We start from the raw sequence: 20,037 nt of genomic DNA, 5'->3' as shown, positions 1-20,037 counted from the left end.
CATTTGGATGAAATTTAACTATTATGGTGGAGAATATGTTTCCAATCTTCATATACTATTATAACAAAGCAAGATAAGCCGGTACTAATCAAATTCATCAACGTTTACCCTTCAATCACGTCTATAAACCCTTTATTACGAAACAGACCAATTATTGAACACAATAGAGGTTTTTTCCGACGCTGTATATAGTCAGTTTAATATGTCAGTATATAAATGACAGTTTGCCTTTTAATAATACTAGATCTTTCTAAGCGTCCATTGAGTTGTAGTTAAAATGAATTTGCTGATTGTCTCAGTACTGGTGGTGATGATAGCAGCGACATCTGCCGAACAATACACAGATAGATATGATAATATCAATATCGATGAAATTTTGAGTAACAAAAAGTTACTTCATTCATACATGAAGTGTTTATTAGACCATGGACGCTGTACACCTGAAGGAAAGGAACTTAAAGGTAAAGAACATTTACAATAATACAATTTCCCTCTCATTTAAGAAGCCCGTGTAATAATAATAAAAGCCTTTATTAACAATCTATAAATAAGTGCAGTTAAAAGTACTTATGTAATAATTTACTATATTAGACACCGGTTTCTAGATTGTTCTGCTTTTCAGCATAGGCCTCCCCAAGTGTTCTCTACAAAGATCTATCTTTTGTCCTCATCCATATCACACCTGCCATTGAAGATCTTGAAGATCGTCTTCGCATTTTCGATGCTGTCTTCCTTATTAACAATATTTAGAATAGAAACACACTTTATTAGCAATAAAAAACCCTCACACGAAAAACAATAATTTACAATATTAATTAAATCTTAAAATACTAAATTAAATAACGTAACAAATATTATGAAAAATTAAAAATAATTAAATAAATATAACAGTGTGAGCGTGATTCCCTGCCAAAAGGAGCTGACTCAGTATATTGTTGTGTCAGTGCAGAAGACACCAACACAACACTGGTTTTCAGCAGCCCCTCGTGACATTTGAAGTAGAAAGTTCTTTTAGTCTTCCCATTGCAAATTAATTTGCGTAGGTATCAAAGTAAGTATAAAATAAAAATAAATAAATAATTGTAATAATAAATATTAAATCATAGTATAATCTGTACATAACTGTATATAATATAATAAAGGTGGCATTAAGTGCTATAAATGAGATATAAATATATTGGTGAACATTAAATAATGATAAAAATACAGAATTGTGTTAATTTATAAGATACATTGCACATCAAGAATAATTATTATATAATGATTCTAAAATAGTTTTTTTTATATTTCAATCTAAAATTTTGGACATTTACCAAACTCTCTTTCATTTAAGAAGCCTTTATAATAAAATATAATTACGTTTATTTCTCAAATATTACAATAGTATTAATAGTACAAGTTTAAAGTATGTTTCTAAGTGATATTAAAGTAATGTCAGCTAAACTAGTATGAGTTGTTTTTCGGCTGTCACTGACCTACTCCTCGATACCAGACAGATAATATTCATTGTTAGAAATAAGGTATTATACATCGTGACGTACGATAAAATGTTTACACATATATAAGTCGTGCGAATCTTAGATATATTTTAAATTCTATTAGAATTTGTTAGCTGTTATGTGAAAAAAGTTTAACTCTGATTTTTTTTTATGATAATAAGGGACGAGACGAGCAGGACGTTCAGCTGATGGTAATTGATACGCCATGCCCATTACAATGCAGTGCCGCTCAGGATTCTCAAAAAACCCAAAAATTCTGAGCGGCTGTACAATTGCGCTCGTCACCTTGAGACATAAGATGTTAAGCCTTATTTGCCCAGTAATTTCACTAGCTATGGCGCCCTTCAAACCGAAACACTGTAATGCTTACACATTACTGCTTCACGGCAGAAATAGGCGCCGTTGTGGTACCCATAATCTAGCCGGCTTCCTGTGCAAAGGCGCCTCCCACTGGTCTCGTAACACGCATGGCATGGCACCATCATTCTGGCCAGTTGTGTGTCTTGTCAAATAATTATGGTATATATTAGTTATTCATGCAAGACATTTTTATATTTCAGCGCACATTATAGATGCCATCCAGACTTCATGCAGTAAATGTACAGAGATGCAGCGCAAAATGTCACGCAAGGTTGTGAACTTCATAAAGGAACAGGAAAAAACTTTCTGGGAAGATCTGAAGCACAAATATGATCCCGGAGATGTTTACAAGCCGGTATATGAATCCTTCCTGGCTGCAGATGACTAATATTATAAAAACCTAATATTTTGTAATACGTTGATAATTAAAAATCGATTATAATTAAAAAGACTTTACTTACATTATTACAAACAGCAAGACCTTTGTTACAAACATACATAACAATGTGTCTTTGTTCCGTTCAAATCTACTGACTGAATTTTAAACTCTTGTTGAAGGAAATAAAATTCCTATGACAATACAATTTTACGATAAGCATGATTTAAATCTACATCAACAACCAGCATTCTATAATTATTTTATTTTTTTAGAAGATGTAGAAAAACGAGCGTACGGGTCATCTGATGTTAAGTGATCACCGCTGGCCAAATTCTCTTTCAACACCAGAGAATCAGAAGAGTGTTGCCAGCCTTTTAAAAAAGTGTACGAGCTTTTTTTTAAGGTCATATTATCCCATGTCATATCGTAGGAAACAACACACAAGGTAGTTCATTCCACAGTTTTGTAGTACGTAGAAGAAAGCTCCTTCAAAACCGCACTGTGGAGAACCACCATACATCCAGATGGTAGGGATGATATCCTAATTTATGGCGAGTCGTGCGTATTACAAACTATAATGAGAAAATTAGAATTGAAAAAAACTTAAAAATTAAATTAATTAAATTAATAATAATTTAAATATCATTATAGTTAAATCTTAATGTCAATTATAATATTCTGTTAATACACATAGGTAGTTATGCACATGTTGAATGCTATCACGCATTTCCTGGAGTCGTCTTTTTACATCGCCTGCAAGGACTGATTTACGTTTTCTTGACAACTTCACTGATTTTGTATGTTTCCGCCTAGTCTTATTTCCCATTATTATTATTTTTTACATCAAAACAGAATTAACAGTATACTACTGCCTGATACAGATAGGTGAGAGGTAATTATATCACACGCGCGCTAATTGAAGTACAGTACTGTGTGAATGATGCAAGGCATGAAAAATGTAACGCCTGATCATATTTTGCGAGCGAATACTTTCTTACTTTACTTTTGTCAAAAAGTAAGGCGCAAACATTAATTGCTTACAATCTTTGTAATTGATTACTAATGCTAATAAATGTACTTTCAAAATAAAAGTACAAGTTATAAGAATACCTCTTCCGAGTTTCGTACTAAACAAATGCGTCATACCGAGAAACATCGTGTTTTATTGTAAAAAAAAATGGTAGTTAATAATAGCTCTGGAGTGTTTAGTATAAACAACAGCAAGCATTGGCAAGTTTCAAATAAGATAGGGTATGTGTAACAGGTAAAAGCAGTGTTCATAGCTCTAAATGTTACATTTTCACCATAAAATTGTCATAAAATTCCTTGTTTGCGTGTTTTCTCATTATCCTTCGCGTAAAAGAACTTATTGCAGTGCTCTATTTATGTAGAAATATAAAAGCTATTTTTGTTTGTAACTCATATGTCTACTGAACTGCAACAATTGGATGAGAATTAAATAAATTTCAACATGTATAGATTGAACAATAAAAAAAAAACATCAAAAACATAACTTGTAAAAAAACCAAATCTCGCAAATTAGTTCTTCTACCATAAGAAGTTGTGAGATCCATATTTTAATAACAAGTCTGTCAATTTATTTAGTCCCTACCTAAGGGTCCTTCTATCTTAGTGAGCTAGTTATGTAATACATAATTACCTAACATAACAACATCTTACAGTGACCATATAAATATTGAAAAGATTAACTTAGCCATCCAACGAAATCATAGTGTATATTTTGTAAGTATCTCACAAGTAATACATATTGTATGTAATTAGATTGTCTAGTGCGATGGCCAGGCTAAAATAAAAGATTAAATTTAGACATCTAATTTTATCCACAACGAAGTAATCTAAAACGGCTCTAAAAAACTGCTTCGAGAAAAGGATGGTACGGCCGTGGTGCTTGATTTTGAAACAGATTATTTCGAATTCTATAAAATAATTTAATGATATTTTTATAAACGTTATTCGAAATTATGCGGTATAATAATATTTCAGACGAAATCCCAGAGGTCGCAGCCCTATATGATGGTCTGACTTCATGACGAGTGCGTCTGTGTCTATCTTTGGCTACGTACATTGGCAGCCAAGGACAGGCACAGATGGCGAATAATTTCAAAACGTTGAATCCTCAGAGAAATCACGACCCTCAACAATGAGGAATACGACGCGAGGAGGAGGAGAAATAATTTTTTCATGGTTGTAATCAAAACCTTCTTTTTTACAATATTGTGTTTGTAGAAAGATTCAAACGTAAAACAGCACGAGGAACAAGTTTTTTTAAGGATTTTTATTTTGTTGAGAAAAGCCGTCAACCACCACCAACCACCAAAGAAGATACTTATTGCGTGCGTACATAAGTACACAGACACTTTTTTGCCTCATATTTAGTATCTGTGCTGGATATGGAGGATATTTGCTGACGCGGTTTCGGAAAATTTGAGAATACCTGTCTACTATATGACTCGGTGATATTGCAGATCGCTTCCGCATCTACGCGTGTGTATAAGTCTTAACAAGTCCCATAGATGAAATACAGAGACGAATTGTCTCATGGGCTGCTCATTTAACTCACTCAACAAAAAGGCGCCCTGTACTTTTCCCGGGGCGTAAAAAGAATAGGGGAGTCCCAGGCCCATGGGTGTCGTAAGAGGCGAATAAGGGCTTTTTAGAAGTGGGAGAGTCACGCTGCCGTCTTTTGACGTCAGCACAATCGGGCCAGGCTCGTCCGGGTTAATTACCACACTCACACAGAATACCGGCGTGGAGTAGCGGCCTAGTGCCGCTATGTTTCGCATAGGTTAGTGTCGAGGACCGGAGGCCATTCCCCCCCCCATCCCCAACAAAGATTATGAAAGCGGTCCCTAAAGAGATAGTACCCCAGGAGGGTACCGGCTCTACCAGAGTCGGAGAATCCCTCCCCGAGCACTCTAGCTCGGGCTGCCCTTCGTATTCTGGGGAGGGCACAGAACCGCGCATGACTAAGGACAAACGAGGCAGTAACACCACGGCACCCCGCTCCACACTCAACGTGGACTTTTGCAATATCAGGGGAATTCACTCCAATTTAAACGCCGTCCACCACCACCTTGAGACGGCGCAGCCGGCCTTGTGTTTCCTTACGGAGACGCAGATATCTCGACCTAGCGATACGTCATATTTAACGTACCCCGGGTACAAAATTGAGCACAATTTTTTGCCTCATGCCGGGGTATGTGTGTACGTTAGGGAGGATATCTGCTGTCGCCGTCTCGGCAATTTTGTGGGTAGGGACCTGCCCACTCTCTGGCTCCGCGTAGATTTAGAGGACCGCATCCGCATCTATGCGTGTGTCTACAGGTCCCATAGTGCTAACGCAGAAACCGATCATCTCATGGGCTGCGTTCAAGCGGCAATTGACGACGTGCTTGCACAGATCCCCTCCGCTGAAATTGTAGTCTTGGGTGATTTCAACGGGCACAATGCCGAATGGCTTGGATCACGTACCACAGACTACGCAGGGCGATCTGTGCATAATTTTGCATTGGCGTTTGGTCTGTCCCAATTGGTCGAGTCGCCAACGCGGCTCCCGGATCTGGATAGCTACATGCCGTCCTTATTGGATCTTCTGCTGACTACACATCCCGATGGTTACCAGGTCTTTGTCGACGCCCCTCTCGGAACGTCCGACCATTGCCTGGTCAGGAGTGTAGTGCCTATCCGACGCCAACGTCGCAGACCACCAGCGATCCGCCGCGTTCGGCACTACAAGTCAGCAGATTGGGATAGGATGCGTTCCTTTTTTGCATCCTACCCTTGGGGCAGGGTTTGTTTCCCTTCGGATGATCCTAGTGCCTGCGCCATTGCAGTAGCCGATGTGATACTACAGGCTATGGATATTTTTATACCAAACTCTGTAGTACCCATCGGTGGCAGATCACAGCCCTGGTTCGATGCGTCAGTTAAAGTAGCATCTGCAAAAAACAGGCGTATCGAGCTTGGGTTGCGGCGCTGGGCGCAAAGGATCCGAACTGCACAGTTCTTTAGAGGAAATACAACCGTGCCTCCAGATTTTTTAAGCGGCAAATCGCCCGTGCAAAGTCAAAACACGTCGTCAAAATCGGCGAGCAGCTTTCCAGTTACCCGACCGGAACACGCAAGTTCTGGTCGTTGTCGATAGCTGCTCTTGGTAACTTCAGCCAGCCGTCCATGCCGCCGTTGCACATGAGGAATGACACCCTGGCCCATACGGCAAAAGAGAAAGCCGATCTCTTGTGCACTCTTTTCGCCTCCAACTCGACTCTTGACGACAACGTAAAAACACCGCCGACTATCCCGCGGTGTCAGAGCTCTATGCCTGAAGTACAGTTCAGACAGAAAACTGTTAGGCGAGCTCTGTTTTCGTTGGACGTCAGGAAGTCGAGTGGGCCGGATGGCATTTCTCCAATCGTGCTAAGAACGTCTGCCCCTGAGTTGACGCCGGTGCTAACGCGTTTATTCCGGCACTTTTATTCTAAAGGCGTAGTCCCTGACTCATGGAAGTCAGCCCTTGTCCATCCGATCCAAAAAAAGGAGAGGATCCGGCAGACTACAGGCCTATTGCTATTACCTCCCTCCATGATTTTGGAGAGCATAATTAGCCGTCAGCTCTTAGTATATCAGATCGACAATACGGGTTTCGCCATGGTCGGTCGGCAGGTGATCTTCTGGTATACCTGACACATAGATGAGCTACGGCTATTGAAAGCAAGGGGGAAGGCCTGGCAGTTAGCCTAGATATAGCGAAGGCCTTTGATCGTGTATGGCACAAGGCGCTCCTCTCCAAACTTCCATCATTTGGGCTTCCCGAGAGCTTGTTCAAGTGGACCTCTAGCTTCCTCACTGGGCGCAGCATACAGGTCGTTGTCGACGGATATTGCTCGAACCCGAAGCCCGTGTATGCTGGAGTGCCCCAAGGCTGTGTGCTGTCCCCCACGCTGTTTCTTCTGCATATCAATGATATGTTGGACACCTCCAACATTCATTGCTATGCAGACGACAGCTCTGGTGATGCCGTATACACTGGCCATGCAGGTCTCTCTCGGGAAATCGTCGACCAGTGCCGGGAGAAACTTGTGTCTTCTATCGAGTCCTCTCTCGAGAAGGTCTTGAAATGGGGAAAATTGAACCTAGTCCAATTTAACCCCCAGAAGACTCAAGTTTGCGCGTTTACCACTAAAAAAACCCCATTTGTCGTATCACCGCTCTTCGACAACACTTCCCTCAAAGCCTCGCCTAGTATCGGAATACTGGGTCTCGAAATCTCGAGCGATTGCCAATTTCGTGGTCATCTGGAAGGCAAAGCCAAATTGGCAAAATCTGGATGTGTGGCGGTCCTCCACAGTGCGGTTTTCAAGGAGCTTTCTTCCACGTACTACAAAGCTGTGGAATGAGCTTCCTTGTGCGGTGTTGCCGGGACGATACGACATGGGTACCTTCAAAAAAAGCGCGTACATCTTCCTTTAAGGCCGGCAACGCTCCTGGGATTCCTCTGGTGTTGCAAGAGATTGTGGGCGGCGGTGATCACTTAACAACAGGTGACCCGTACGCTCGTTTGTCCTCCTATTCCATAAAAAAAAAAAAGGCGCCGCTGTGATATTCAACTAGCTGAGGAGCCCTCTAGCAAAGGAGCCTCCCACTGCAAAACGTTATTCACCCACTAAGTGGACTATTCATGGTTATAGAGGCTGTTAATACTGTTACTGTTATTAATACCAATACACTACAAATACAAATACAAATACACTTTCTTACAAGATTTCATTAATTGCAGCTTATGAAATACAGACAAACAAACGGACAGGTCTTGGTAATAGGGTGCCCGACGTTGACTCTTTTGTTGCGGAACACTAAAAAGTGGCCCTTTAACATAAGATATAAGATTACTTCGTTGGTAATTCACATTTTTTAAGTTACACATGGAAATACCAAGTCGAAATTATCATAAGTTAGGTACTTACATCTGCGGTCTTTTGAAGCTATAAAGCCAGCTTCTAATCTTGTTCTTCTTCTTCGTGATACTCTTGGCAGAGCGGTCGTGGTCATCTCGATTATCAAAGATATCACATCTTTTGGGGCAGATGTGATTCGCCCCACGATAATTCGCTACTTTTCCTTGCTGGCCGACAGTCGGGTGCACTCATTCAATGGAGACTTAATTTTGTCAGTCCATCGCATAGGCGACCGTCCCTGCCCTCTGGTGCCCTCCACTTTGCCCTGCATGACAAGGCACTCAATGCACTCACTCTCGCGCCGGGAGACGTGTCCGAAGAACTTAACAATGCGATTCAGAATCAATCTACACAATCAAATCAAGACAAACAAATCTATACTGTACTTTCTATTGACTGGGAATCGTTATTCCTGTTGACATATGACATTGATATGATGATTATATACTTCATTGAAATGTTAAAGTAATGCGCCTAAAAATATTGAGAGCAAAGTTTATGTAAAAAATGTTTGCTATTTTTTTTCTTTAAGGCGTACCTATTATTTAAAGTCTTTCTTAGTTGAACCCTTAGTTCGTGCGTTAGATTAGGACGTCCCATTTTGTAATTAATAATATTATTTCCGATATAAAAACACATTACAACCCATAGTTTTTAACTTAGTTTAAGATCTGGTACCTACTACAAAAAACAGAGAATGATAATACCTCAATATCTCCGTTAATCTCTTTATATTTGAAATATTTCTAAGTGCGAATTTGAAATTTGTGTATAATAATCTAGTATTAGCGATCTTTTAAAAATATCACTGGCCGATTTCCACTTTGCGTCACTAGTAACAAACTTAGATACCCAGTGGCTTAAAGCCAATAACCTACCTATTGTTAATTAGTTATATAACTAAATATATAAAATTTACCGCGCCAAATATCAAAACCGTACATGCGAATATTGTGTTAAGCGTAGAGTTGGTAAAACCAAGGGTATCTGCTATATAATGGCATCTTTCTTGCTTGATTCCAAATTAAAATAAATGCCCCCATATTGAAGGATTGGCTACTTGACTTTAAAAAAATTGACAATTAAAGGACATATTAAGGTATATTCTTATGAAGCAGCAGGATGCATCTTTTATCTCACCTTTTATAAAAACATGAATAATAAGATTAATAATTTTACTCTTAAACCCTTCTAATATTATAAATAGGAAACATTTAAACTGTTGCATCTCAATATATTATTCTTGATAGTGTTAGTATGTTTGTTCATAATGTTATGTATGTTCACTAGCACATTAGCGAATTTGCTAGAAATTGTGATGATCATAATGTGAACATCGGAAACAAACATAAACTTGTTATGGCCAACTTAGGATGTCTTTCAGACTTAGACATGATCATAGAAAATGTACAAAACAAAAGTGTTTCGAAATTCAAAAAAAAAATGTCAAATAAACGTTTTTTTAGTTACTTTAACATAAATTTCTTTCTTAATCTTATGATTTAGATTATAATTCTTATAATACCACAGATTGGGAATGGAGCGACCATTCTTTATATCTCATATTAATTGAAAAGAAATTTTATTAAGAAACGTAATACGCGCAAAACGTAAAATGCGCTGAGTTTCATTAGCCCGTTATTCTCAGGTCTGAGGCATATGATGATGAATACATACACATTTTGAATAAAAATATATGAATTTGAAGATAATATTACAAAAAGGATATTTTAAGTGCACATCAAAGAATGTATCCCATCAATTCATATCAAATATACTAATTTCACAGTTTGGGTTGGCATTAGAAATTCGCATCCCGAATTTGCGGTTCGTAAGGGTTTCATTTCTATTACAACAACCATTTTTAATTACTACTTTCATAGAAGCTAATCAGTGGACCACAACTTCCACGTGGTACTTGGCTGTCCTACCCCTAGAGTGTTTTATAAAAGCCCGAGGCACGGAGTGGCTGCCCTTACCGCAACGCCGGAGAGGCAGAGTCCCAAATTAGTCCCAAACTTGCTATATATAATCCCGCACTGTGACCCTCGGAAAAGCCTTAAAATACGGAAGTTATGGTAATGGCCTAATGGTTAAGGTTACAATATAGAAAAACTCAACATTTAAAAATCGTTGCTAACATTTAAATATTTTGACGTAACTATTTGCTGTGCAATCAGTATTTTTGATTGTTTTTCGAATGTTTTTAATATAAATAGAAGACACTTTCCATTGGGGAACTGCCAATAATTGCAACCACATTAACCGTGTCAATGTAGGTACCTACTGAAGGACATTTAAAACGAGAATAATTTTTTTTAGACATGTTCTCTTTTTCATAAAAAAACAGATCGATATTTTTTTTATAAAGTTACTTTTAGGTCAACTTAATATGTAGTACTATTCACACGTGGTGTAAAGATCCTTGACAACTGCATTCTGGGGCATCACCACACAATGGGTACCACAACGGCGCCTATTTCTGCCGTGTAGCAGTAATGTGTAAGCATTATTGTGTTTCGGTCTGAAGGGCGCTGTAGATATTAAAACTGAGGAAATGAGACTTAACATATTATGTCTCAAGCTGACGAGCGCAATTGAAGTGCCGCTCAAAATTTTTGAGTTTTTAAAAGAATCTTGAGTGGCATTGCATGAAATGGTCGATTACCATCAGCTGAACGTCCTGCTCGTCTCGTCCCTTCTTATCATAAAAAAAAAAATCATCTCAATAAAGACGGTTGAATTTAAGAAAAACAAACAGCATCTACATAAATATATATTGCCTAAACAGTAATAGTTTTCAGTTCGTTCTCATATTTACTAACATATTTCTTAGCAGGATCATATTTATTCACCAACTCTTGCCAGAAGTCAGATTCATTCTTAATAAGGTGTCGAATGACTGTTCTTGTTCCTTGTTTCTGTTTCTCGGTACATTTGGCGCAGTAGTTCTCAAGAGCTTCCTTGATATGAGCTGGAAAGGGAAAGGATTTTAAGGCCGTATGCAAATTATATTAACAGGAAACTTGAGTCATTACTTTAAATAATATAATTATTGTAGCTAGATGTTTATCACAAGGTTGACAATAAGAAATTGAATTTTAAAAACTTTTTAATATATAGAATAGAACTTGTTATATCTGGAGTTATCTGCAAAATTGTGGAACTTGATCGATTAAGATATTTTGAGTTAAATTCTTTTGATGAGAAGAGATTGATAGATTTTTCAGTAAGCGAAGACCCTGTGAACGGCTAGATCACTGGCGCTGCGAAGAGACGCTTCATTGTGTTTCTTCTACCGCATTTATCACGGGGAGTGTTTCAAAGAGCTGTTTCACCTTTTCCTGCCCCCGAATTCCACCATCGCGCACGACGCGCCATAAATTAGGACATCAGCCCACCATCTGGTGTGTTATTCCTCCACAGTGCGGTTTTCAAGGAACTTTCTTCCCCGTACAACCAAGCCATGGAGTGAGCTTCCAGTGCGGTGTTTCCGGGGCGATACAACATGGGTGTCTTCAAAAAAAACCGTACACTTTTCTTAAAGGCCAGTAACACTCCTGTGGTTCGTCTTCCATAACAAAAAGCGAGTGAACGGGTCATCTGATGTTAAGTAATTACCGTCCCTCAAATATTCCTGCAAGACAAGTTAAGACGGCCTTCAAACCAAAATACAATAATGCTTGCGCATTACTGATTCACGGTGACAAATATCGCCACTTTGGAATCTAGTATATAGCCGGCATCCGATGGAAAGAATGATGCTCAGAATTTTGGGGTCATACAAAATCCTGCGCGGCACTGCATTCTAGTGGTCATGGCCTATCAAAACCCACCAGGTCAACGTCTTACTAATCTCAAAAATCCTAGGCGGCACTGCATTATAGTGGTCAGGGTCTATCAAAAGCCACCAGGTTTATGTTTTCATTCTCGAATACTTACTTACAAACACCAATGGCGTTAGTGTCAGTTAATAATAACAAGTCAAGTGTAGTTCACTTACATTTCAGTTCCTTCGCTTCCGGCGAGCATTTTCCTTTTTCCAAAGCGCAGTGGACGTACGGAACCAGTAAGCGACGGTTGCTTAAGACCTCGTTCAGATCGATGCCGTCAAACTTGTCTGTATATGTTTCTGGCCGAGCATTTACAAAAACAAACACACACGCCACTAGAAAATAGACCGATCTCATCCTGAAATACACAAATTAAATATAACATCACGAATTTAGCGTAAAATATACAATTCAAATATATTTTTTTTCAAACTAGAATTCAAAATCACTTATTGAACGTCAACTGACACCCATTCAAAACAGACTGCCTCAGATCTGAGGAGAACGAGCGCAAGATGCTCAGTGGGGTGTTTTTTTTATAACAATGTGGAATACAGTGCAATAAATTTAACTTTAAAGTCTTTAACGGTTTTTAAAGGATTTAAACTTTTTAAATGATTAAAATGCGTATAATTTTTTAACTGTGTTTTTACATTAGTTTTTGAGTAAAAGTTTCGAGGTTAGCTAAATAATAATAAAAATGTAACTTTACGCAAAAACTTATTTGAAAACACAGTAATAATTACGTTTTTATCATTTAAAAAGTGTTTTATTTAAATGTGTAACACAGACGCAACTCAGCAAAGCAAATATTGGAAATATAGAAGTAAAACTACTTAAGACACGACTTGAGAGTAGCTCAGACTATTTTCCAGACGGTAATAACTCTGTTGACGCAGGTATCGCTATTCAAAAATTGAAAATTAATATTGAATGTTGGGAGCTTAGATCATTTTTACGTCTAAAGGACTGTGGTAGCTTTTAAAACGTCGAAAAAATTGAGGTTGACAGTAATACCAACTTATCTGTGAAGTCGCAACGCAAAGTTTTCTTTTTTATTTCTTAGTATAATATATTACATTTCACTTGTTACACATAAACGATTTATAGTAAATTGTGCTTGCGAGAAAAAAACAAAAAATAGCTAATAAATCAAAAACTTAACGTAAATGGCGGGTAATTATAACACGCACACACCTTTTCATTGACTGTCGGTGTTAATAAGTAAATAACGTTAAATTAACGAAATAACTTTAAAATTAAGTTATAATTAACGTTAAAGTTCAATTAAAAGCGTCTCAATCGTTACTTGTAAATGATAAAATATAGCTATTACATTAACTACAGGCGTTAGACAACTAAGTAAATAGTTGACTTACGTGATTTATAGTAATAATATATTATGTAAAACACTTATAAATCAGCTGATGTCTTGATGCAGAATGAATGTTGTTGACAGTGCATTACATTTATATAGACCAGGCGATATGACAAATAATTATCTTACCATATTGTACCATGTTCTGCAGAACTGGTTTCACTGTTTCCGAGAATGACACATAAACAAAAGCTTAATAAATCAAGCTCATTTATATTCAATGTGGTGGGAATTTCGTTGTAATCAAGGAAATTTTTACACTTCACTTGAATACCTGACGTGACGCAGACTATACTTTAATTTGTTTAGATCTTTTTATGATTTCTCGGCGTGTATCGTATGGACACGAACCCGTTGTTTGTTGGAGCTTCGTTCAGACTGAGGTGAAAACCGCAGTGCTTTTCAAGTGAAAACGAATCCGATAATGAATCAATGCACCCGTTATTCTGAGACTCAAGATGTTTTTAATAAAACTAATCACAAAGTTACTTCATTAACTTTTATTTATGGAAGAGTACGACAAACAAGCGATCTGAAATAAAGTGATCACCGTCACCCACATTCTCCGGCAACAACAGAAGAATTACGGAAGGCTTAAACACTGTTTTTGAAAGTAATTATGTATGTATTTATATTATTTGTTCCTGGAAACGCCGCCTAAAAAATCACATGGCATAATTTGGTTATAAGTGATAGAAAATTCCTTGAAAACCGCGCTGTAGAAGAACGACATACATCTACAATCTTTCATAATGTATGTGGTGTAAAATTCTGGGCCTATAAACACAAACTTAAATGAGATTTAGGTCGCAGCTTAAAAACAAAAATAATAGATTCATGTTTGTTACCTTGCCTTACTTATGCTAGCCAAACCTGGATATTCAACAAATATACAAAAAATAAAATCCAAATTGCTCAGAGAGCAATGGAACGGAGCATTCTTGGTCTTTTTTGGCTAAAAAAAACGAAAGCTACTGATGCATTAAAACATGCTATGAAGTTAAAGTGAAAATGGGGAGGTCATGTTATTCGATTCCCGGATAAAAGATGGACAAAGACTGCAACTGAATGGCGTGGTCCAGTTGGGAAAGGAAAGAGAGGTAGACCTTTAGAAATCTGGGATGAAATTAAATCAAAGAAACATGTGGAATACACTGAAAAAAAACGGCTCTAGACTGGAAGACTTGGTAAAATCTGGAGGAGGCCTTTACTCGTTGAGAGATCCTATAAAAAATAAAAAACAATAATGATAAACTAACATGCATATATTTTATAAAATTATATTTTAGGATTAAACCATTATTAAATTTTAAGATTAACGAATAAATATTACGAATCAAAATCGATTAATTTATATTATTGTGAATTTTAATTTTTAACTTTATTATGTTTCTATAAATATATGTCATTTTTTTTATTAAAATGCATGTATAACACTTATAAATTTGTAAACAGATTATTTTTTAAGGTTGAATAAAAGGCTTTTTTATTTATTATATGGGGGCTTAATGAGTAAATGTGAGTATAGTATGTTTGAGTTCGCAGCTTGTAAACAAACAGGCGGTTAGAAGTGAGCGAGAAAGTGCGAATGATTTTTTGTTTATAGATATTATGATGAAATTGAAACATGATTTTAGGGGCCTGCCACACACTCGACGAGTAGCATTGGAAGAAGCGAAGCATGGAGATAGAAGCGTAGTGTGGCAACATGCCGGATGTCATGTTGATCGTTGTGCCCACCGCTCCCTATTTTGTTGGTTTTTTGAGCTCGAGTCAAAGGAACAAGCGAACGACGGTGCCAAGCGTCGCGAATAATTTCGCGAGTAGAGTAGTGTGTGGGCAGAGACGGCGACATTGCGGCAGCGCAAGGAGTATAGTGTGGCGGGCCCATTAGGGTATAAACGATCCGGTTAATCTAAATCCCAATACAAAATATCATTCAATTTTAATGGACTTGATTTTTACTCTATAAGCATAAAGGGTTGTCAAATTTGGTGGACGACGGTTGACATTTGGCGCAGTGACGTCATTCACAATTCAACTTAGATGGACTCGATGTTCCATAGCAACATTCAAGCGGATGCCTTTAATATGAATCTTTTATAATGCATATAAATTCCTTGATGAATGCGAAATAACAGAACACGAGAAAATATATCTTGCTACTATTGTGGTCCTTTTTAGAATGCTCATGGTCGCTTAGAAGGCAATGGAGAGGGCTATGCTCGGAGTCTCCCTGTGAGATTGAATAAGAATAGCGTGGATGACACCGAAACTAAAGTAGTAGGTAGTGAGCAGGGCACATAGCTCGAAGCACAAGATGTCCGTCGGGGCAGTAAAATCCTCGAATAACGACGTAATGGAAGACGTAGTGTTAGTAAGCCCCTCACAAGATGGACCGATTTTCTGGTCCAGATCGCAGTATTAGGTTGGATGAGGGGCAGCGCAGGACTGAACGACCAACAGTAGACGTCTTTCGGCTGAAGTGATGTCTACATATAATTTTAATCTTAAACGTGTCAGTATATCAAATATAAAAGAAAAACAATCTATACCCAATGTAATTTAAAACAGTTGCCATTTTAAGTCTGACCTAGATACGGGAATAAGATTTCCACATGTATCTACGCTTTTTAATGCATTGTTCCATATATATATAAATATAAATAAAAAACCGTTATATTCTACAAAAAAATATAATTTAATCCAATTAACATTTAGGAAGATTTGTATTATTTAGTAAATCACAGTACAGCGTATGCTCTTGACTATTGTCTTAAGCAGCCTTAATAGTTCTGAGCTCCTGTTCGTATCTGACAGAGAATTGGTTCTTGGGATCGTATTTAGCCTTAAGCTGGTTCCAGTACTCCGACTCGTTGTTGATGAGGTGTCCGATCACACGACGTGTTCCAGTCTTCTGTTTGTCTGTACATTTGCCGCAGTTTTGTTCAAGTGCCTCCTTGATGTGAGCTGGAAATAAAGATCAAATAATAGTTTATTAAATCTAGCATAAGTCTCAAAATTTGGAAAGGCATTTATAATTTTTCCACGAGAAAATAGATATGCTGATCTTGAAAAATTCTAATTAAAAAAAACTCTAATCCAAACATTAATAAAAGCTCTAATCAAAAATCTGACTTTAGGATATAAAGCAAATGCTAGAAAAGGTTTCATATTATCTATTTCGATAAAAAAAAAACAAATAAACTTTTAAGGTTTTGCTATGTTTTGTGTGCTCAAGGCTGCACCTACTACCTACTATAAATAGAAACGTATATGTTTTATTATAAGATATAAATAGGTATACACTTTTGTTATGGTTATTTAGATAACGAGTTTCATAACTTTTATTACATGTTACAAAAACCTTTATTAAAAACATGTTTTAAAACGATAAGCGATTTAGTTTTACAGCAGTGCTTTTAAATTTGATTTACAAGGCACATAGTATTAAATTACTTAATACCATTTATTTTTATTTCTGCATATAAAAAAGTTTGATGCAAAACATTTCTTAATGTTATGAAACCGAAAAAGTTGAAATTCTGAGATATTTACTAATATTATGTTTATCAAAGTGCTGCTTTGCTGCTGAGTTTCCTTAATAAACATCAATCGATTATCTCTTAATATTTCATTAAAAGATAATATTTATTAAGTTTGAGTTTGTAAGTGTAACTTACATTTAAGTTCCTTGCCGTCCGGTGAGCATTTCCCTTGGTCCAGGATACACTTGACGTAAGGAGTGAACAGACGCTTGTTCTCCAGGATCTCGTCGAGGTCCACGTTGTCGTACTTGTCGGTGTAGACGTCGGGGCGAGCGGCCGCGAACACAAACAAAGCCAAGAGGCAAACAACTGCTAAGCTCTTCATCTTGAAACTTATTTGACAACTGAAAAATATTAATTATTAGTTAAATTATTTTACAGGATGAACAGTTTCAATTAAGTTAAAAATGAAGCAGCATCAGTTGAAATTTAATTACTTTTTTTGCGGGAGAGAGAGAAGAGACCTATTTATAACAACATTTTAAGATCATTTACCAAATATTGATTTCTTAAATCTTGTTTGATATAATAAGATATAAAAATCCTAAAAATTTTAAAACATGAAACAATAAACTTTTGAATATTTATTGATAAAGAAATTACCTAAAGGTGGTTTAATACAATTAGATAACATGAAAATCCTAAAAATTTTAAAAATCAATCATATAATATTTAAACTAACGTTATAAGATTAACTATATAATATTGATTTATAAAATCTTGCTTAATTCTATTAGATATAAAATCCTAAAATTAAAAAAAAAACAAACATATAATATTTATACTAACATTTAAGATAAACTATTCAATATTGATTTGTAAAATCTTGTTTGATTCATTTAAATATTAAATCCAAACTTTTTGAGACATCAAACAATAAAATTATTAAACCACCTTTTTCAACTTAATGTCAAATATCTAACATTCAAAAATAAAAAAATAAAACCTGATATGATACAATTATATATGAATATCCTAAAAGTTTTAAAACAATAAAATAACTATACCTAACGATTTTAAGTCAGTATCAAATATCGAATTTTCATAGAAAAAAAATTAAAAGCTCGTTTGACTAAGATGATATGAAAATCGTAAAAATTTTAAATTATTAAACGATATAAACTTGGTACAGTAAAAGTAAAAGCTTAAAACGTGGGTACGTTTCAGAGTAACTATCAAATAACGAATATTAACTAAAAACTTAAAAGCCGGTTAGAATATATAATTAGATATAAAAGTTCGAAAACTTTTAAAACATTAAACAAGAAAATATTTGTTCCAAAGTTTCCAAATTAGCTTCAAATATCTAATTTCCATGTACCAAACTTAAAAGCTTGTATCAATATTAAGATATGAAAATACCTGAGAGATGTTGCAGCAATGATCTTCAACCAACAACTAGTAACAGCTTTACAGTATTTGGTCCTTTTTATATTTGTTCAAGTGTCAACAAAAACTTGTATGATAATTAGGAGTGTGGTTGGTGCCTGCGGGTCTCACCTGATGACGCTTTCGCGATGATGAGAAGCTTATCGTTGTCGTCATAATGTGAAAAACAGGCGGTCAAACTCGAGTCGTATGTCGTATCTCTTGTCTCTATCTGATATTACGTCATTTTTTGTGATAAGTATACGTTTTATGACTGAGTGTCTGTATCTCCTTAACTCAAGATCGACTAGTACGGTCTTGATCAAAATTGGTATGTCGTCAGATTATATAACAGGCTAATATTTTAAATTATATAAAATTGGGAAACAAATACACAGATGTCTTCCTTTTTTAAATTAAAGGGAATAAATAGGAGAAAAGGAGGAAACTTGTTTTTGAGCGGATTGGAATATAAAACACTAAATATACACCTGCTCAGCTGTTTTTGAGATTAATGTGCACGCACAGGAAAACCAACAAACAATGAAAAGTTCTCGTTTTAAATTATTTATTGTACAGCTACGGTATGCTTAAGATTTTAATATATTTAAGTGTACAGATAGATATTAATTAAACTGACAGAAATTAAATTTACTTGATTTATAAATTAAACTAAAAATATATTGTACAAATTTTTATTTTTGTTTTTAAAATTTGTGCATGTACTTAAGTTTTTCGCTAGCTTTCTATTCTTAATTTTTTTATCATTACGATCTCAAGTCATGTTAGCAATCCGAACTAATCTTCCTGATTTTTGGTTTGCCGTAATAATAATGTTTTGTAACGTTATAAAAAAATTACATGCTAAAATTTCTTACTGTCTCTCGGATAACGACAACAATATAATATTATTTATTTAATTTGTTGTTCATTAAACCTACAGCATATCACTTCACTTATCAGCTTGGTAGGTAATGAAATAAAAAAATCCGCAACCGACATCGACTTATATCGTTATTTGATAATTTTCAGTTTTTGAACTCGGTTTTTTTAAACGTATTTTTTCGTCAGTTAATAATTATAATATATTATCAACCTAAATGAAAACTCCTAAAAAAGCCGAACACAAAAAACTATAAAATCATCGAGGTAAACAAAAATTTTTACAAAATATGTTCATAAAATGAAAACTACTGGGCTATGTAAAATTTTATGGGACCAAATGGCATCTATTCTGCTTTGAACTAAAGGAAAATTACGTAAATCGGATTTTAAATCTCAGAGTAATCGGTGTACATACATAAAAAAATGCCGATCGAATTGTTAACCTCCTCCTTTTTGAAGCATTTTTTTTTATAATATTTTGTTAATACAAAAAAACATCTTAAATATCTAACTTGAAATTAAAACTGGCATACCAAAGACAGCATAATTTTATGAAAAAAAGAGAAAAACCATTTTATTGTTCATTTATTAAAAAAGAGCCTGCGAAAAATTTATTATATATATTTTATATTAATTTATAAATAGATTTCTTATATTAATAATAAGATATACAACTAAAAACCATAGAGGCTCATAATACCATGCTTATGTCGACGTAGCCTTGAATTATTTTTTCCCCTCACAAAAGAGTTCAACGCGTCCAAAAAAGTTATCGAACCTTTTTATAAATCTTTTTCATTCAGACCGAGTAT

General features: G+C 35.8%; 2 protein-coding genes across 3 annotated transcripts; one reads left to right on the top strand and one right to left on the bottom strand.

The window, feature by feature from the left end:
• The first annotated feature begins 255 nt into the window (after window positions 1-255).
• Window positions 256-2,301, top strand: LOC126976897 (ejaculatory bulb-specific protein 3-like). Its single transcript, XM_050825536.1, has 2 exons — window positions 256-461; window positions 2,060-2,301. The coding sequence occupies exons 1-2, from the start codon at window positions 278-280 to the stop codon at window positions 2,245-2,247; spliced, it is 372 nt and encodes a 123-aa protein (XP_050681493.1). The 5' UTR covers window positions 256-277; the 3' UTR covers window positions 2,248-2,301.
• Window positions 2,302-10,976: 8,675 nt separating this feature from the next.
• LOC126976889 (allergen Tha p 1-like) lies at window positions 10,977-18,359 on the bottom strand. Of its 2 annotated transcripts, none has more exons than XM_050825527.1 (3): window positions 18,335-18,359; window positions 17,108-17,316; window positions 10,977-11,187 (listed from the first exon to the last, which is right to left on the bottom strand). In XM_050825527.1, exons 2-3 carry the CDS (start codon window positions 17,295-17,297, stop codon window positions 10,997-10,999), a joined length of 381 nt encoding a protein of 126 aa, XP_050681484.1. In that variant the 5' UTR covers window positions 17,298-17,316; window positions 18,335-18,359; the 3' UTR covers window positions 10,977-10,996. The 2 variants fall into 2 exon arrangements, with proteins under 2 accessions (XP_050681484.1, XP_050681483.1); XM_050825526.1 differs by lacking the exons at window positions 17,108-17,316; window positions 18,335-18,359 and adding exons at window positions 12,217-12,404; window positions 13,244-13,266.
• Window positions 18,360-20,037: the final 1,678 nt, after the last annotated feature.

This window comes from Leptidea sinapis, chromosome 42, assembly GCF_905404315.1.
Source record: "Leptidea sinapis chromosome 42, ilLepSina1.1, whole genome shotgun sequence".
NCBI classification, from domain to species: Eukaryota; Metazoa; Arthropoda; class Insecta; order Lepidoptera; family Pieridae; genus Leptidea; species Leptidea sinapis.
The sequence above is the reverse complement of the archived record's forward strand: the minus strand, read 5'-3'. Positions and strand labels throughout refer to the sequence as shown.